General features: G+C 41.4%; 2 protein-coding genes across 2 annotated transcripts; both read left to right on the forward strand.

Moving 5' to 3' along the window:
* The first annotated feature begins 258 nt into the window (after positions 1-258).
* On the forward strand, positions 259-10,481 carry LOC6559980. Its single transcript, XM_001987810.3, has 4 exons — positions 259-417; positions 7,157-8,324; positions 8,456-9,772; positions 10,031-10,481. The coding sequence occupies exons 2-4, from the start codon at positions 7,708-7,710 to the stop codon at positions 10,479-10,481; spliced, it is 2,385 nt and encodes a 794-aa protein (XP_001987846.1). The 5' UTR covers positions 259-417; positions 7,157-7,707.
* Position 10,482: 1 nt separating this feature from the next.
* LOC116805021 (jmjC domain-containing protein C-like) lies at positions 10,483-11,103 on the forward strand. The gene is made up of 2 exons (XM_032734679.2): positions 10,483-10,665; positions 10,849-11,103. The coding sequence occupies exons 1-2, from the start codon at positions 10,483-10,485 to the stop codon at positions 10,975-10,977; spliced, it is 312 nt and encodes a 103-aa protein (XP_032590570.1). The 3' UTR covers positions 10,978-11,103.
* Positions 11,104-21,256: the final 10,153 nt, after the last annotated feature.

Genomic DNA, 21,256 nt, shown 5'->3' on the forward strand with positions numbered 1-21,256 from the left:
TTCGTCGTCACTTTGGCGTGAAAGTAAAAATTCTTTGTGCCTCATTTGGTATTGTGAAATTCACAGTTAGTTGCGCGTTGAACAAAAGAGATTTCGCTGTGAATGCGAGCATTACGTGTATTACGAAATGATCATAAAACTCGCGTAACCAACAATCAACAAGTTAAACAAATAACCAAACAACAATAACAACATAGAGAAAAATAAAAACAAGGCAAATAGAAAACAAAACTTAAGCCAAGAAATTACCGCCAATGAGTAATGAGAGTTTATGCTCTTTCTCAACAAATACAAGTCTATCCATGTGTATGTGTGATTTTTGTGACTGTGTTGTTAATTGATTGCCAAAAGGTGTAAATCTTTATTGTACATATTTAATGGTATTTTTTGGAACAGCCACCACAGTGGTTGTATTAGGTGAGCAATTCATAAATAAATATGTAAATATTTAAAATACAAAATGGATATATATATTTATATATATACATATATATATCATTTAAAAGTAATTAGCGTCATGCTCTAGAAATTGGGTTAAATGTGAAAATTATTATTGTGTCTGGATAGTGTGAAATTTTGAATAGCTAATAACTAGTGATTTGGCGTGTCAAGAATGTGCTACACACACTGCGGAAAAATATGGAAATAAAATCAAATTATTTTAAATTAATAATTAGTAAAATATATAAAAACATAATTAAAACAAACAAAATTAACACATTAGATAAAAATAAATCAAAAACTATGGGATTTAACTAATGAAGAATAATTTAAATATAAATGTTTATATTAAAAAAATATCTACAATTAAACATAGTCATCAAACAAATTATGGAACAAAAAAGATTGAGCAGCTAGTTTCATTTAATCGTTTAAAAACTACTCAAAATAAACTACTTGAAATATTGAAACGAGAAAACGAATAAACGTTTAAAATATTAACATACTGAACGAGAAAAGATTGGATTACACGACAAACAGTCAGATTTGAATAATATGTAATTAAAGTGATTTACTCCAATTCGTGATTTGTTCAGATTATTTTGTATTAAATATTCAAGAAATTTGTAGTTACAATTGAAGATTCAAATTTGACAACAAAGTAATTTAAATTTGAGCTAATTTCTCACCTCTCTAAATGCTTTAAAATATGATTTAACCACTTTTCTTAACTCCAAATGGAACATCTTATTTTGAAAGGTGTTTTTTCCATAATAGTTCTAACATTTTCTAAAAGCCTTTCACTGCTTACCATCAATGAAAAATTAACAACAAACATTTTATCAGCTCGATTATATGCCTATTGCTACCCACTATCCTCTGCGCTGTTGGCTGACAAGTTAATGGTCTGTCGCAGAGTTGACACCAACGCACATTTCAGCAGTGCTAACAAAGCATCTTCGATTCTTGGCAACACTCTCCATTCGAACTCGAATTGTATTGGATTTTTTTTTGTTATTTTCATTTTTGACAACAAAGACATGGAGTAGATAGCTGAAAATTTCACTTACAAAAGGCGGGCGCAACATTTTCTTATTGTATTCCTCATTTTCTGGGTCAAAAGCAAAGCAACAATGCCCATCCTCGGCATTGCCAAGCCCTGAGCCAGAAGACCCAGCCCCAGACCCAGCTGCAGTTCCACTGCCAGTGCCAGGCCCAGCCCCTTGTCTATTTGTCTCTAAGTTGCTGCATTTGATTGTAAATGGCAACGTAGTTGCCCAAAAAGGGATTTCCCTTTTAAACTCAACACACACTCACACTCAGCTCAATCAAAGTGAAAAAAAAACTTTCGTTTCGTCTGGTAAGGTAAACAGAACTTGTGGTTACAAAGTGTCAGTCAGCTCCAGCTCCAGCTCTAGAACTCAACAACAATAAGCACTCGCAACGCATACATAAATTAAAGTTGGGCCGGGTCTGCTCAATGAACTACAGCCACAGACATTAACGCTTTGCTGTCTCACTTCAAAAGGCAACCAACAACGGTTCTTTCCGTTTCTTTCATTTTATGTGCTACCGACGAAGAAGCCTCCTCACTGCAGACCATCAAACGATGAAGCATATGTCACTGGCTGCATTTCGATTTCGATTTCCTGTCACTTTGCCAGAACTTTACACATTCTCACCCCTACCAGTACACCTACCAAACCTTTTGTGTTACTACATGCAGCGCATGATTAATAAAGAGCCAGAAATCTGTGTTTCCCACTCTGGCCGCTTCGTTGATTAGTAATCACGTCAATATTTCAATAAACAAATAAAAATAATAATAATACAAAAAAAAAAAAACAAATCATTGGCGCAGACAACCTCATCAACGTCACAACAACAACAATAACATTTTTCCCCTCAGTGTCATTCTATGGTTTTGCATTTTAATTGCTTTTGATTTGCTGCCCCCGCCATTTATGCATTGGAATGGGAATTGGGTGCGTTCCGACTGCTAAATTTAACTTTTGAACACAACAGAAAAATACTACGTTACATTCTGTACTACTATGCATATAGATCAAAGATAGACATATATGGCTCATCGCCATATCTATTTACATACCAGATGGATGGGTAAACACACACACAAACACGATTCTCGGATTTAAATTTATGACACGGCCCGAGCAAAGGCCCAAAGTGATTTTATGTCACCATGAAAAGCTTTTGACAGCTGGATTATTTTTAAGTTACCGTATTGATGTGACTTGTTGATATATATTTCTGGGTTCAGCTGGGCTTATAATACGGAAACAGTTTAATTATTATGAACAGAAATATCTTGAGTATTATTTAATCTTATCATAAACTTATATTGCGGTATTTTTAAGAAAAAGTGAATATCGGACTCTATAAAAGTTCAAAATAGGTACAAACTGTTTTCGGAATGATGATCACAAACCCAATAGAATATATTTCCCAAATTCATAATAAATACTGATATTATAGTGTTCCCTTAAAGACAAACGTTCTATGTTTAACAAAAGCTGAAAACAAAATTTAATCCAAATAAATTCATCATCTACTATTTATTGTAACTGACAGTAAGTTTGGATTTTAGTGCAATAACCTTCTTTATACACAATGCCCATAGACAAACTTGTGGTTGCACCCCAAAGCCCAAAACGGAACCCAAACAATATCAACGCCTTTCTCACACCAAAAGTCAACTTGACAAATGAAAGCAAAAACCAACTGTCCACTGATATAAAAACCAAAAGCGTGCAAAAAAATAGGCGAGAAAAACATGCTAGCATGGGCAGCGCGTTAATTTTTCATGGTGGACAAGAGAAAAACCATATTATTTCATTATTTACATCATGGAGACTAAACAAACGAGCGGCGAGCAGCGAGCAGCGTGAGACAAGTGGCAAGTGGCAAGTGGCGAGCTGCGTTGTCCGTTTGGCCGGCACGTCATTAGTCACACCAAGGGGTAGATATGAAAGACCAGAGCAAGAACCACAACATCAGCAGATCTGCGTGCAAAAGCGGATAAAAAGTAATCAAACGCTCTAAGAACGACATAATAAGGCAACTGAGCGCAGGACTATCTGAAGCTACAAAAGATGAAGCTGATGCTGAGGCTGCTGCTGCTACTAAGGCTGAAGGCACAGCCAAAGCCAAAAACGAAGACGAAGTTGAAGGTGTTCGCAGCTGCTTGACAAAACGGAAATGAAATTAAATAAAAGGAGAAAAAGCGTAAAGGAGTTTCAGTTCCAAGAGTATGGCATACTACTCGTATTATATTGCATTATATAAATGCCCTAGCCGTCAAGTGCTGCGTTGGCGTTGAGGCGGCAACAGCGAGAATTCTTAGTATACTCATAAGCAGCTTGCCGTTAAGACGGGGCCCACAATTTTTAAGCCGCAGCTTAAAGTGGTGACAACAACAAGAACTACCATGGCTCTAGCTGCGAGTTGAGTTGCATTTTGTAAAACTCTTTAGTGTGATTAATGTGCTCAGACACAAACACACACACACACACATACCCGCACACACTCGCACACACACACACACACACACACACACACACATACTGCACACACAAACGTCAAAAACAAACTATGCAAACACATGTGTGTTTGCTTCCTTTTATGAGCTGCGGCTGCCTCTGACCTGCGACCGGGACGTGCTCCTTACACTTTTCCTTTTCTTTTTCTCTTTTTTTGGGTTTGCTTTGCGCGTCGGTGTGTTGCTTTTGTTAGCAAAACAAAAGCCACCCACATACAATATCCACACCCTTGTACACCTATGCACAGTTCTGTTTGCTTGCACACACTCACACACAAACACACACACACATATATATTCTGCGACGTAATCCTTTTGAATGCTGCTTTTATCGCGCTCACTTCTAGTTATACACTTTCCGAGGTTGTAATACTTGTTCATTAAGAACAAAATTCACATGCTGGAACTGAGTTAATATTGTCTATTATGCAATTTGAAATAAGGGTCTTATCTGACATAAACACTGTTGTACTAAAACATACTGATAGTTAAGATAGGAGAATTGACGATCATCCTGTTGCTTTAGTTTTGTTTTCATAAAACACTAGTTTAGATATAGGTATCCATTGTTTGTTTGTTTGTTTTCACAATATTTTTTATTCTATCTTATGTTTATTTTTAAAGCTATCGATGATATTTCTGTCATATGTACAGAAAGGTATACATACGCTTAACAATTTTAGGAACTCATATTATATATGGTTTTAGAGGAAAAATGCATTTGCCAATTAAAATATACAGACTCCGTTCTATTTTATTTTCAATTTTAAATTAACTTCTACAGTATTTTCCAGCATCTAGTAATATATAAATATATGATATCATCAGCAAGTGTATTTAAACGGCGATGCATCATATCACACTTTTCCTTCTTCGGCTTGTTGTTGCTCTCCGCTTCGTTTCTTGTTGCTGCGTTCTTGTACATGTTGTTGTTGTTGCTGTGTATCTCATTATGCGTCAGGCTTCTTCTGGCAGTCGGTTGTTACTGCTGGTGTTGCTGTCTGCGTCTTGGATTACATATTTCATATTTCAGAGTCACAACCGCACTCAGGAAGGGCGACGTTGTCACTTTTCCTGTGGTGCAGTACCACACTTATTGGAACTTGGCTGCTTCGTTTGCTCGAGTGTTTTGCCTGGGGCTTTTGTTTTGCCCCTAGGGCAGGAAACAGATACAGCAATAGCAGCAGGCTCAAGTGGTAGGATTCATCATTGGCCAACGTCATCGTCATGGGCAACAAACCTTGTGGCAGTTGCCTGCGAAGGATTTCGTGATTATCGCAAGTTGGGTATTCTGTTTTTTTCTTCTGCATGCTTGCTTATTAAAAACAACAACAAATAAGTTTAAAAAAAATATGAAAAAAAAACTTTTTATGTGGGGCTTCTTTGAGACTGCAACGTGTCAGCCACAAGTTAAATGAGTTTCTCCTTTTTTGTTTATGCTGCTTCACAGGAAGTTGTTAAGTGTTGCCCTGGTTGCAGTAGCAGCAGCAACATCAGCTGTCTGAGCGCCTTTGCCTATGCCTGTGCCACTTATTTACTTGCCACAGCCCGTTCGGCTTATGGGCGCCACTAAATTAATTAAGCCATTCTCAATGAAATCAAGTAAGATGCGAGGCGCAACCGAAACTGTGTCATGCCATGCTTTATAAAAAAAAGAGGAGAAGAAATTAAAAGGCTAACAAAGAAAACAGGCGACTTTAACTCGAGACACGTACGCGCCAGGAAGCCGCATCCCAATGCCGGTTAGTCAGTTGGACAATCCTCCAGACTGTGGCATCAATTTTTGTCCAGTAGCCGAGAAAATGTCACGTTTCGCCACATAAGTTACAAACCGTGAGAATTGCTGCTAGTTTTCCTCGCCGAATAGGAGGAAAAGGTACTTTCCATGGTGAAAATTAATTGCTGGCCGTGTTATCGTCGTCTAAGACACAGTCTGGCAAATTAATTGGAAAGCACTACAAAATACAACAAAAAGTGACAAACAAAAACAATAGCTGTAGAAATTGAGCTGTGTTTTTATTAGAAACTAATTACAATGGCTTTTTCAAAACTGCCAACACATTAAGACTTCAAATAATTCTTAGTTAATGTACAGCACGAAATGTTTTATAACTTATCTGACTGCACTTGTTTTCGCCATGACATTTGTTTTTCTTGTTTGTTTGGCCGCCAATGAAATAATTTTGTTGAACGCATTTTATGTCAGTCTCATAAACTGTTTATGAGCAGCTTTTGCAGTTCCACTTTACAAATGTATCGCTTGCAAAGTGGTGCTGACATAACATGTACCTTTTAATTACAAACTAATTGAGTAAGTCGGTTCCATCCACAGAAATACTGGCTCGACTGAGGTACACTCTCACACACACAAGTGGACGCGCACAGCTGTTGGTCAGATCAATGCAAGGTTTCAGCCTCTGCATCTCCTCTTGTCTTCTCTTGTAATCAGCCACATTTATGTGGGCCCATAAATATGCAAATATCCTTTAAGTACTTTTAATGTCTGGCCATTTGTTGGGGTCTGGCTTACAGCCAATGACTAGGTCCACTACTCCTACTCCTGCTGTTGCATCTGCTGTTGCTGCTGCAGTTGCTCCTCCAGCATATTTTACTTCTTCGTTTTATGCCTAATGGTCTTAATGGCATGTTTGGCATTGTCGCCATCATCTTGGCTATTTACATGCATCTTGTTGCTGCCTTTTTCGTTTTGTGCACTTTGCCATTTCTTTTCAACTTTATGCAGCTCATAAATAACACCCATAGACATATAGCTGTATGCGAGTATGCGTCTTGGGTTGTGAGAGAAGTTGTGCCTTGCATACAAATACAAATGAATTTTATTACCAGGCGAGAGCTGCTCTTGGCCTAGGCCTATTCCCAAGGAAATTTCTTGAGAAAAATATAAATATTATTCAATAGAACTTTAGTCAAATTATAAAATTAAAGCTACATATTGAAAGAATTAAAAACAAAAATTATAATTTATGTATATTTATTTATTTTTTAAGTATAAAATAGTAGTGTTAAGTAGCCCTCGCATAGTGAAGTGCTATCCGCAAGAATGAAGGCTTCGCTTGATTGGGGCTATGAATAACTCGGTATTCGTAAGAGTCGTAAAAAATACCCTTTGACTAATTTTGCGCTACATTCTTGCAGGACACAGGACGAACTGAGCTGAACTGAGCTGCACACAAGAGGCACAACAACAATAAGAACAAAAACAAAAACAATTCGCACACTGTGGCCAGCGGGAGACGAGCAGCAGTATCCGAATGCAGTATCTCAACTACGCACTGCAGACATCCACGCGACTGCTGACCAGCCAGAGCCACAGTCAGAGTCAGAATCAGAGCCAGAGCCAGAGTAGCCAGCACCAAGCAGCAGCTACATTGGCAGCCACGCCCTTTGAGGAGCAAATTGCGCACGCCTGCTGCAGTCGAGGTGCCCAATTGCTGCGACTGCGCCAACAGGAGCTGGCCAAGCGACGTGCTCTCGAGCTTGAGGATCAGCTGAACGCCAACGTTGGCAGCGCTGATAGCGACGCGTGCAGCGAGGAGCTTGCGGAAGGCGCTGTGGGTGGGCAGCAGGAGCAGCGGGAGCAGGAAGAGTACTCCAGCCAGTCGGCGCCGCATCCAGTCCAATGAAATTTACTCTCATTTAATGTGCAACTGGCGCGCAGCAAGCTGCTATCGTTTTTCAATCGCGACATGGCCGCCACCGATGGCCAAATCATATTGGCCGCCTCCCGTTTTGGGGATGCGACGCCCGTTTATTTGCGCGACTTCTCCAAGCAGCCGCTGCCGGCGGTGGCCAAAATCCTTAAAGGACAACATCAGGCACTGGGCGTGCCCACACTCTCAGCACCCTCGTTGCAGAGCACGGCGCTATTTCTGAGCGCTGGCAAAAAGTATCAGATACTGGCTCAGCCCATCAAGATCAAAGAGGGACGCAAGCCCACAAATGTGGGCGCCAAGGTGCTCATACCGGAGACCTACGGCGGCTACTTTGAGCTGCTCAGCGAAGATGGACGCTCCACGCGCTGCATTGACTCTGTCTTGGAATTGTCGAGACGACGCAATTGTCGCGTCCTTGTGCGCGAAACGTTTCGCTGCCAGCAGCTTAATCGCACCATTCATGCCGGCGAACTGTTGACTACGATGAACGATAATGGCAAGTACCTACAGTGCCGCAACATCAAGGACGAGATCATCAATCTGCCACTCGATACCAAAGCCAAATTCTCTCCGATTGCGCGAGAGGACAGCATCAGCGGAGTGCACACCGTCAAGAATCTGCTGCTGAAGCGAATGCCCGTCATTGTGAGGTGAGTTCCAGTAAATACTATTTTATTTATTTAATCGACTTCAGGTGCACAAACTTATAGAGTGCAGTTAAGAGTAAGAAGTAGTAATAAGTAGAAACATCAATGAAACGCTTTCGTATATTTTTTCTCAGACTCGTCCATGGCAGCGCGCCAAAGGGTTTGAAGCAACCATTTGTGCCGGAGTTGCGTCTGTTGGGCTGCGTGGAGATCGATCGGATGTTTGCGCTGCCGCTGCAGAAGGACACGGATCTTGTGCCTGTGCCGTTGAATGCGAAGATCAAGCTGCAGCGTGCCAAGAATATGGAGCAGCTTGAGCATTTCATTGAGTACACACGCTTCCTGGACAAGGCGCAGCGATTGCTGGCGGATGCACGCGATCGCCTGCAGATCGTTGATCTCAAGCTAAGCGAGAAGGAGAAGAAGGACTCGAAGTTCAGCAGTCGCAATAAGCTACCCGTTGTCATGCTACCCTCCGCCGCTGGCGTTGCGAGCGGACTAGCCGAGAGCGGTTATGTGCTGCGCAAGAGCGCCAGCTGCGATTCTTGGTCCAAGCAGCAGCAGCAGGCGCTCAATAGCACCGAAATCGCAGAGGAATATAACGAGATCGATCACATCTACGATTATGTGCGCGGATTGACGCCGCTCTCCAAGGGATTGGCCCGGTTCGAGCCCATCTGTGAGTCACCCACGCTCAAATCGCATCACACGGACAGCAGTGGCAATGGCAACTATTGCAGCCTCATACGCGCACCTGCAGCAGCAGCGCCACAACAGCAACAACATCAGCCCAGCAGCACCAACAACAACAACAACAATAACTATAGCAGCCTGGAGTCGAATAAGCACAGCAGCAGCAATGGTGGCCATCATCATCTATATCAGCAGCAGCAACCGCAGCAGCAGCAGTCGCATCATCATCACAATCACCCTTCGGCGCTGCTGGTAAACCACTATCATCACAGCCATATACAGGAAGACATTAAGCCGGTGCCACCTCCCATTGAGACAATACCGGGCAAGAAGCCGGCTGAGAAGCGACAGCGGCCCACATTACCAAAGCTTTACATCAAGAATGCGAATGCACATAGCGCCGGCAGCAGCAGCAATGGCAACTCCACTGGCGGCACCAGTCACAGTCACAGCCATAGTCACAGTCACAGTCACAGCCATTCACAGCAGCAACAGCAGCAGCAACAGTTGCCGCTAACTCCCGGTAGCAGCAATAACAATAACAACAACATAAGCAGCAATACGGCAGCAATTGTCGCCAGCGCCGCTACAGCAGCAGCTGCCTCTGTTCACCACTCCCACGTCCACACACACCACGCACACGCACACGGAAATGCACATGCACACACACACCAACACCATGGCAAGGTGCTGACGCCGAACAATCATTTGCCTGTGAAGGAATCACTGGAGCCGCAGTCGCCGCTGTTTCATATCAGGTAAATGACAAGGAGTGGTAGGGAAACGTTAAATGTTCTATATGTAGAAGACTTTGCATGTGATACATATCATAATTCATTTCAATTAAACTTAACATTAAATTTTTAAGCTTGTCTGAAGTGAAGTTTTATACAACGACTAGAGTATAATCGGTATAATTATATTAATATCTAGACAATTATAATTATTGAGCGACAGTTGTAATTAACAAGTGCTTTAATTACTTGACCTAACTCAATCACTGCCTATGATCACAGATACAAGAGTCTCAGCAGCCTGCAGCTGACGCCGGACAGCAATACAGCGGCAATGACGCCACCGACGATCTCAGCCCAAAGCAAGGCAGCGACAACAGCTGCATCTGCATCCGTTGGCTCTCAGACGCCGCCCGATGTGCTGCAGAAGTGCAGCAGCAGCATACTGAATTCGCACGGATATCTGGCGCATAGTCAGAGTCACAGTCACAGCCGCAGCTCGAGCAGCAACAATCATCATAATCCGCGAGAGGGCACGCTGGACTCGTCGCGCAGCGGGGGACGTACTTCAGGCGATTCGCAGAAGCTGCCGGAGAAGAAGACGCGACGCCTGTCGCGGCCGCGCAGCCTCTCGAATCTGGTGTGGGATCTGCGGCCATCAAAGGAGAAGTCGAAGAAGAAGCTCTATATACACCACTTTGATCAGCGTCAGCAGGCGACGCTCTATCTATAGGATGTACCTAGGAGCTAGGAGTGGAGTGAAGTTTAGATTCGTTGCCAAATCGTTTCGCTGCCATCAACGACAAAACCCCACAGACAACAACAACAACAACAACTATAACAACAAGAACGACAACAACGACACCAACAACAAGAACAAGCAACACCAATATTTAGCACTGTGTGTGTTCCTGCAGGTGAGCAGAAGATGGTCTTAAGGGGGCGAGTGATGGAGTGGGGGCGTGGCAATGCAAATCGTGCTGCCTTGTGATTGTTTTGCTTATTAAATTCGTGCAGCTAACTAAACTAACTAATTTCCTCTATCCATCTCTCTTTCTGTCTTTCCCTCTCCCTCATTCTCACTCTCTTTTCTCTTCCAGCTTTCACCATTACAGCTTGCAGCAGCAATTTTAATTAACATTGAATTGTGCCTTCCCCTGCGCCCAGAACTATGCTTTAAAATTCCAATGAAATATTTTCAAGAATATTTTGCCTGGATGGACGAATGAGAATGAAAAAAGGAGAGAAATATAGAAAGAAAAGCAGAAGAACCAACCAAAACCAATCACATGAAGCGCTGACTACACACACACACACACACACACACACACTCATACACACAGACACACACTAAAAAACACAAACAACATACACACACACATCAAGTCTATAAAATTGTGATTTTAATTTTATGTTTAATTTAATGTTATGCGACACATTTAGTTCATATTTAAAAAATTAGACGATGAAGCAAGGAAAAAATTAAACGGAAAACAACAAAAACCATACACACAATTAAAAGCCATTTTTCATTTTGCTGTCGCTTCAGCTTGAGTCACATTTAAAATTAAATAACGGCAAAATTAACAAAAGATAATTATAATTACAAAAGCATAAAGCTGCAAACGGCGATCGACGGCTAATCAAGCCACCGAAGAGGAAGTAGAAGAAAAGAGCCCGCAGCAATATAAAAATACACATATAAACATAAATATATATACATATACATATATATATATATATATATATATATATGCATATTAGTATTTATATATACATATGTTATAGATAAGCAATATTACAAATATCGAACATTATTTACCTAGAAAAAGTTATGCAATGCAACAGTTGCAACAACAACAATACACAAGCAAATAACAGCTACAACTATACTATGCATATTTAATGTTGTACCAATATAGTTGAAATGAATTTATTAATTTCTCCTCATAATTTAAATGTTGTTCGTTTGTTGTCAACTGTATTCGTAGCTGTATTTGTAATTGTTTATAATTATGCAATTTAATTACAACTAAAATTAACTATTCTCTTTTTAGTCTTTAGCCGCACAGAGCTAAGCAACGCGAAAGATGGAGAGCGAGAGGGAACGTACAGAGTCTTCCTCTCCCTCTCTCTCTCTCTCACTCTCGCTCTGGCTCTCGCAATGCATTGTCTTAGTCGTTTAGTGTGTACATTTTAGTTATTACAATTATATCGCTTATATGGCATACGAGCATATTCGAGTATATTATACTATAACTACATTCTATTTGTGTCTAATAAATGTCTCAGAAATATATAAACTGTATATGCAAAAACAAAAGTTGATTTCATTTCGCATGGGATTTTTAAACGTGGGCGTTTAAATCAAACCAAAGCAATTCAAATTAATACTGCTTTAGAAATTGAATCAGTATATATTGGGATATACACATATGCGTCATCAACTACACCTGCAACTGATATAGGGAGACAAACAACAACACAAGTGCTTAACGAAATGTTGATCGAGCTATAAATAAGAACAGCTAGTGGAAATTGCGCAGGAATATCTCCATTTATGTGAGTGGCAAAGTGTTCAAAGGTTGTGTTGAAAGCATTCGGCTACAATACTGATATATTAGAGTGAATCCAAAATGGAAAGACGGGAATTACTTTATCTGTTAATTAAAGTTTAATTAATTTCTATTATAGAAAATTAAATTAGTTACTGAATTTTTCAATTATTTAAATTTCTAAAAGATATGAGCCTAGCATCTGAACCATAAGGTATAGAAAAAAAGGTGTGTCATTAATAATTATATACATTTTCGGCATAATCGGGTAGTAAAATGAAAATTGCTCAAGGCTTTGTAAAGTTAAAGTTTCAACTGTTGCCAATTGTATGATTGTGTGTCACAAATTTGATTAATACTAGAGAGTTTATATGATAAATACTAATAGCAGCAATAAATATAATTTAAAATATGTTCAATTTTCTTTTAGCATTCCTGTATGGCCCCTAATCGATAAACATTAATCGACAACAGCAAAAGCGACAATAACAACAGCAATTCAGTGAAACACTTGAAGCACAGAAACACTAAACATGCTTTTTCCAAATTGGGAGCTGCATCAGGTGAAAACTGCGCTATAGCTGTCGTTTTATTAATTTTTTTAAACGCACCAGGCTTCGAATTGTAATAGAGCAACACTTAATAATTTATGGACACATGCCAAACGCTTCCTGCCAAGTTTAGGATAGAGAGACAATGGGACAGAAACACCTGCCAAAGCGCCGACACCTGGCTAAAACACGAACTCAATTGCGCCCATTTATGCAAAGAATTAAGTCCCCAATTGCGTTACTGTTGCCTAAACCGAATGCGGAACAGACTTGTGAGAGGAAAATACACAATTCATATACATACATACAGGTTGATAGATAGAGGAGGCTCAATTGCGTTAATGTTCGTAATTAGTTGGTAATATCGAAAGATTTAATTTGCGAGCCGGTCCCAAAACGGTACGAGCCGATCAAGTTTTTTGCCTAAGTCTTTTGTATTATGGCTTATGGATGCTATGCAAATAGATTGGCCATAGCTGGAGCTGAAGCTGAAGCTGAAGCTGAAGCTGCCGGCAACGAATTGAATAACATGAATAATGTGCTTACATTGCGATATCATCACGTTTATGACGCTGGCACAATTAATCAGCCAACATGCAAGCGCTAAAAGGCAGACTCCAACTTACCGAGAGCAGCAAGCGGAAGACAGGTGGTTAGACGGACAGACGCAAGGAGGAAAGAATTACACAGCTGGCATGGGATTAGGTCTTAAGAACCATAAACATTTCCCTGCTCATCAAATGTGCAATTTATAACATTTTCCTATGCGGCAGCCGCGGAACTAAAGCCAAACTCCAGACGCCTACGCCAACAAAAAATATAAAAAAAAAACAGCTAATTCGGCACGACGAAGATAAAATACTCTTACAGACAGAGGACCAACGGTTCACATTTTAATCTACCAATAAAGTAAAGCTAATTATCACTTTGTTTTATTATTACTCAATCTAACGAGGATGCTTTGAATTCCAATGGATTTTGGTTAACACATCGAAAGCATTTAAAACAAAATTCAATTCAGTCAACATTTTCAGAAAATTAAAAAACCGACTTGGAGAACTTTGGACGGTGGATTATTAAAAAGAAGGTGCTTTCAAGGTAGGAAATACACAATTTCAGCTGTGACAAATAAAATTCTCCTCTCTTCCAAAACCAGAGAGTCATTCATACAGGAACAGAGAAGACCCCCAAGGATATATAAAAAATCGCAGGCACTACGAGTCAGTCTTAGCCTCTGCCACAGTCCCTGTTGCAGTCTCCTGTCTTTCAATAGTCTTGCCTGTTTACCTGCATGTTGCTTCGCCATTTGCTACAGTTATGGCACATAGGAAGATAGTGAACTGGCTGGAACAGCTGCATCCGTCCGCTTAGCTCTCAGCTAAGCTCAGCTCTGGTCCCAGCTCTTGGCTCATGTCCCAGCGATTTGTATCGCCGTCTGTTTAAGCTGTGTAAATCGCCCTAAACTACGCATCAGTTTCGGTTTCAATCTTGAACTTGCTGGCGATTCTTCCCTCGCAGTTTTCCCCCTCTCTACGCTTACCCATGCATTGCTCAATATGTTTATTTGAGGAAGTGGTTTCGTTTAGCGTGCCTGCAACTTTATCGCGATATACGCGATATGCAATGTAGCGGTAACAAATTGGCCTGCCAGCCTGCTTTCCCACCTTCCATACCGACCGGGCTTGGCCAGAAATCCTGGCCCAATTCTAAGCCGCTTCCGCGTCACTTGCACACAATTAAAAGTGCGCACAGTTCAATTACCCGGATAGAGGGAAAGAGAGAGAGGAGAGGAGGGAGAGAGCAAAGCTGTGAGTAAGTACAGACCACTTTCTTACCCTATTGAACATTACTAGGGTCTGGATTCAGTGATGCAATTACGCGGATCGTCGACTTCTGCTTGCTGATGTTTATTTTGTTGTTGTTGCTGTTGTTCTCTTGCCAATTGCACAACTGTTGCGAGTTGCAACTGCCTCGATAATCATTCAAATTTACAAAGAAAACAATCAAAAAGAAATTCCTAGAACACAAATCGACGAAACTCATTTCATTTGAATTAAAGCTGCACGCCGACTGCAAGCAGAGAAAACTCCACACTGACAGCAGCGAGAAATGCAGAGCGAAGTTTTCAATACTCTATGCAAGACATTCAGATAACTTGTGGTTGTCATTAGCTATTGATTTCAATGGGATGTAACATGCTGCATGGGAATCCCACCAAATCCGATGCCAGCTCATCACATGGTAGAGCGTCCAGGTAGTGGCGGGTGCGGCGCGGCGTTGCAAGAAAATCGCAAAGAAAACAAATTTAAATAAGACAAACGTCAACCAATTACCGTCAATCGCATTTTCCGCAAACGTCGAGCGGCGACGTTGTTGCCAACCTTTCTGCAAACTTACTACTACGCTGCAAAACTTCCAACTGCAATGAAGATGCCTTGCCAAAGCGGGGTGGGGAAATGATGTGCGGATGTGCCGGGGTTAAGGTGGTGGGGTGGGCGACTGGTCGCGCATGTGCAGTTACGAGTGCAACAACAGCGACTGCGTCACACGGCACGCGGAGAGGTCAAAAAACTGTTGGCGGCATTTAAATAAGTTGGAGGAGCTGCAACTGCAAGCTGGAGTTGGAATTGAAGTTGCAGCAGAAATCAAATCAAATCCAAATCAAACAAAACAAACTGCTTGCAAAAGAGACACCGAGGAGCAGACGAGTAGCAGCAACTACAACAACAACAACAACACAGCGACAAGGCATCGAACAAATTTCCATGCTGCTGTGAAATTCCACGTTGCAGATCCGACGAAGTTATTTCTATCATGTTGTTGTTGCTTTTTGTTACCAAGGCTGGTTCTAAGGCCTGCTTTTTTGGCTCTGAGTGCAATTATCCGTCGTGTATTTGCTTTGGCTTTGACTTTGGCATTCTGCCATCGATGTATATGTCGAATGTGAATGTGGTCTTATGTGTGTGTGTGTGTGTTTGAGCCCAAACCTTTCTTCCACTTCCACTTAAATTGCCCATGACGAGCTGTGCGCACTGACAGCTGTGGCAACAGTTGAGCAACTGTCTAGCTGACAGTGTGCCCAAGTCTATATACAGATTCAGTGCAGTCTACTGCCGCAGCCACAGCCGCAGTAGTGTATCCATCATCAGCATGCGATTCTCATGCGAAAAGGTCAGCAGCAGCAATAACAACAACAGCAGCACAGCAAGTTGGAGCTTAGAATTTCAATCATTGACTTTGGCCAAAGTGAAATGCACCGATGATGACTCGGATTCCAAGGCAGCTGCTCAGCTACAGCAGCAATTGTTGCTTTGTTGATTTGTTTGTTGTTGCAACAAGCTGATGCTGGTATTGCTGCTACTTCTGTGCGTCGCTCGTTGCAGCTACATTGTCGCTGCGCGTTGGCCACTTTGTTCTGGAGCGATATCTAGCAGCTAAAAACTGCTGTTAGGCAGCCGATCACATTCGCCGCATGCATACAAAACAGTCAACAAGGCTGCTGCTATTGCTGTTGCTGTTGCCTGTTTCGCAATTGCAATTGGCCTGGCCATTTTCAACGCCAGTTGATTTTTCATTCGATCCATTTGAAATTGTTTGATGCCAGTTTGATATGGCCATGATAGATGCCAGCTCGTAACGAGTACTTCAATCATATTCAGTTAGGAGCTGCAACAGCAACAGCAACAACAGCGACAGCCAGAGCCCTGACAATGAGATTTGGGTCCGCGAGCTATAAGGAACTGTCCCATTAAAACTGTTAGCTCACGGCAGAGCGAGTGCGGTGGAGTTTTGGAGATGCTGGGGGATGTGTATTTGTAGTTAAACCAGGCCACTGAGCAACTGCTAAGGATTGTACTGAAACCAATTTTGAGTTTTCTTTTTAGAGGCATAAGCTAATAGTTAGTTTGTTAATTTACATATGATTGAAACTTGATTTTTTAGTTAAGGCCAGTGACACAGCAAGACGATAAATTTGTTAGCTGATGAGTCCATCTAAAGTTATAACCGAAAATTACATACACACAACGCCAAGAACCATTTGACTTCCTGCACACATGAAATGGGTTGAAAACAGCTGTAATAAACTTGTGAAAATATTTTGAACACACAATAGGAAAACCGGTTGAAGTGCTGGTCATCTTTCCATATGATTCTCATCAGCTCAAGAAATCTTTAATGTAGAAGCGGAGAGATTCTTGGTAAAATCTCTCGCTCTCTCTATCTTTGTCTCTCTGTCTGTCTATTTCTTATTTTTAAATGTTTTTTCGCTCTTAGTCTATATTTTTAAATATTTTTCAGACCTGGGCATTGGATAGTTCCCAGTCTCCGAACTATTCTCTTTAAGAGCATTCTTAGTCATCTTAATTAATAATTCTGATTGCGTTGCCAGAATTCTTCTTATTATCAATATGCACCAGTAAATACCCAATGCAAATTTTCCAGATATTTGCTTGCTTAACCTTGTCTCTTAATATAAATATTGCAAGAAATACGATATTCAGTTCCTTTTTTTTGCTTTAAAGAGCTTAGTGAATCAGCATTTTTATATTACTGCAGAGGGCAGTTTGATTGTGTCATGAAATGTGTAACGCCTTAACTCCGACAACTCCCAGCACATAAGTGAATTTATTTAGTTACAATCATTCTAAGCGAACTAGTCACACCTTTCTTAAACAAGATATTTTGAACAATAATTAGTAGTTGGATCGGATGCTTTTTTATAAGGCCATGGGTCTAAAGATAGGGTCTTGTATGAACTTATTCTTGGCTTATCATCACAAAGATTTGTCAATCGACACCGAATTACAATATCATTAGTGATGGATATATCCGATATGAATAACTTCTCAGTTTTTTTTTTTAAATTTATAATTAAAAGAGTATTTAATCTTCGGCGTGCCGTATACAGCTTCTCCCACTTGTTTCATTTTTAAATGTATTTTTTCTGTTGTTGTTTGTTTCAGAGTTTTAACGAATGATTTAACTGTTGAAAAATCATTCAATGCATGTACGAAATGAGTTAAAGGCAGATGCGTTGACGACAGCTGTGGACCACGCTGCATAAAATCAATAGTCCAGATACACAAACACACATATAGACTGACTGACATGCGGACACAAAGGCACACACACACACATACTCGGTGTGTTGCACTGTCAACAGTCAAGTGGCAGTGCATTAAAATTGTTAACTTGAACAACAAACAAAAGCCACAAACAGACGTTCGCTCTTTAGTTCGTATGCTCGCTTGCCTGGATTTGTGTAGAGCCTGTTGTGTTGGGTTTTGGTTCGATCTGGGCCAGGTTGGCTGGGATTCTGAGCGGCGACTGGTATGCTCGATTGGTCAGCACATTGCCGCAAGCCACACGGCCAAAAAGCTGGGCTAAGAACAAGCTGGAGTTGGATGATAGGGTGTGGGGGGGGGGGGGGGGGGTCAGGTTCTGCGATGTTGCAATTGTGCACATTGGTCGCCGGTATCCGGCTTATAAGCTGCCAATTTCAAATTGTGCGTCACGTACACGCATAATGGGCAAATGTAATGAAAACATACGAACAGACGTAGGGCCAGGAGAGGGGAAAGGGAAAGGAAGGAGGGCAGTTGACTAAAGTTGATCGGTATGGCCCTGCACGCACTGGGGGCATGGCTTGCCACATTTCCAGTAGGCAGTTGCAATTGCATTGCAAATGCGCAAAATAATAATTTGCAATACGCGCAGTTCAATTACAGCAGCAGCAGCAGCAGCAGCAGCAACAACAGCAGCAGCAACTCCTTGGACTACGAATCATCGTACTGCGTATCATTTGATGCCTTTTTTTGCAACACGCTGTTGCAGTCATATAATTGATATGCTCTAAGTAATTGGCGCTGACCACGCGAGCAACATCTATGCTGTTGGTGCTGCTGCTGATGGTACTTTTGCTGTTGCTGCAAGTGAGAGATCAAGCAAATGATTTGTATATCGAACGATCGTTCGATTATGCGTCGGACATGCTGGCGACATAGAGGACCACCCCACTGTACCTGCCAGACATCCATCAAGCGCCTAATTGCATTGCCAGCAGCGGCAATAGCAGCAGCAGAACATCAACTGCAGCAGCGACTTTAATGCATTGTTGTTAAATTTTGTTTATAAATCAAAAGGCATAACGCTTGGTAAATCGTTACAGGCTTATATGCTGTTGTTGTTTCTTATGTTGTTGTTGTTGTGGCCATGTCGCCAACATGTTGCTGGCTGTTGCTGTTCCTGTTACGGTTCTTCATGTTTGCGCTATGCTAAATGTCGTCACATTTTGTGCAGCGTTGTTTGTTGTTGCTGTCGTTACTGTTGTCCTTGTCATTGTTGCTGGTACAAAACTGCCATTTATAGGCAATTAGGCTTTGATTTTAGTTGCTGTTTGAATGGCTGCTGCTGATGCTGATGTTGCTGCGGTCCTGCGAACGCCATTAATGCAGTGTGTAACAAATCATGGCTGCAATTAGTGCGTGTTTATGACTGCCTGCCAGCGGGTCTGGAGTATTGGGCAAGAGGGGAGATAGAGGAATATAGCCGGCGCCCTGTCGAATGAAGTGACTGGCAAATAGCAAGAACCATTTCAGCGCTCAATATTTTTGTACTTTTAAGCTGTCTGTTGGGCGATTTTTGCATGTTTAGCGCACCGCACAATTTGCATGCGATGTCGGCAACAATGTCCACTGATGATGGCGGCGGCAGCAACAGCAGCAGCAGCAGCAACGGCAGCAGCGGCAACTGAAGCCGTGTCCAGTGTCCAGTGTCCAATGGCGTCAATAATGGCCTGTCGTTTGCCTCCGCTCTCTGATGGCCATAAACGCCCGCCAGCCATATTGTTAACCGCATCAGTCGATAGTTGTTTTTACTGCCGCCGCTGTTGCCGATGGCTTTGCACTAATTGCGCTATCCATGTACAACATACACATACATGTACACTTGCTTAATGACATAGATCATGCTAATATAATTATATAGGAGCCGCCAACAAATGCTCCCATATCATATCATCAAATGTTAAAGAGAACAAATAATCGACCAGCATTATAGAATTATAAAATTATGTAATCGAGCAGAGGCTAAACTTTGAAATCAACGTTGAGAGATTAGAGAGTCGAAAGTAAACTACAGAATTTGTTTTTTTTTTATTTTTAATTTGCACGCCATGAATGTAGGTCATTAAATGGTCGTAAGAGTTGCTAGATGAAATGCTTGACGCAGCCGGGCATAAAGCGTTCACGACTTTGCCATTTTCCCAGCAACAATCGGCCAAAAAAAAAAAAAACTTTAAATAATTTCTATATTAAACTAGCATGAGAACAACTTGCACATTTTTGACAGCAATTTTCTGTCCAAGAGCACCCCCAAGCAACAAAAATAGCGAAGAAAGAAACAACCGCTGATAAGCCATGTAGTTGAAAGAATATCAGCAGTGATATATCAACTGTCTAAAAACACAAGACATGAAAAGAAAAAACGAGTAGAAAACCGAAAGACCAAAAACGGCAAACAGAAACCGAAAACCCCCGCACAAAAATCGTTGAGTGCTGAAGCTTTATCGCTGCCAGCGGCCAAAAAGAAATGCAATTTTGGCCAAGTGAATACATAGAAAACATGGCAAAGGAAAATGTACAAAATGATATTCGTCTACTAGGCTGATGACGATGACGATGACGTCGACGTCGAATCTGGTAAAATTGTAAAAATGTAAAATGGTAATGGCGATGCGACCGTCGCGCTGCTTAAAATTCCAAAGCAAATTGTGGGCAACAACACCAGCAAATATTGTTGCCTATTTGTGGTGGTTGCTGTTGTTGTTGTTGTTGTTGTTGTCGGCAAACAGCAAAATTCAACAACATCACAAACATCAATTGACCCTTTGGTGCTTTAGGATCAAGCGTAATAATCGCTAGCATAAAAACGCTTTGCACTCTTGCGCCCAGAACGGAACAGCACAGCAACAACAGCGACAACAACTTCAGCAGCAACAACAACAACAAGATAACACTGCTGGCCGTGGCAAGGGACCTTAACATGCTTAGCTTGGCCTGTAACTGAGAGTGGCTAAAGCTGAGATTCCATCCAGCTATTCCCAGCACATGTGCCTACATCTCTCTGCTCTGTCTCTGTCTCTGTTGGTCTGAGCAGCCAATAGCCAATGGCAATGGCAAGGAATGAAGATGAATCGCCAGAGTCTCAGCGCGTTTAATAAAACATTAATTTAAGCATATATCTTATACACATACACCCACATACATATGCATATGGAGATTTCAATTGGGCCGCCAGCGATGCTTCCTGCTGACAACTATAATACATGATGCCATTGCTATACTGATTGCAAACTGACCCAAACACAATAAATACTCTACAAGCACTTGACGATCATAAGC

This window comes from Drosophila grimshawi, unplaced genomic scaffold (genome assembly GCF_018153295.1).
Source record: "Drosophila grimshawi isolate 15287-2541.00 unplaced genomic scaffold, ASM1815329v1 contig_184, whole genome shotgun sequence".
NCBI lineage: Eukaryota > Metazoa > Arthropoda > Insecta > Diptera > Drosophilidae > Drosophila > Drosophila grimshawi.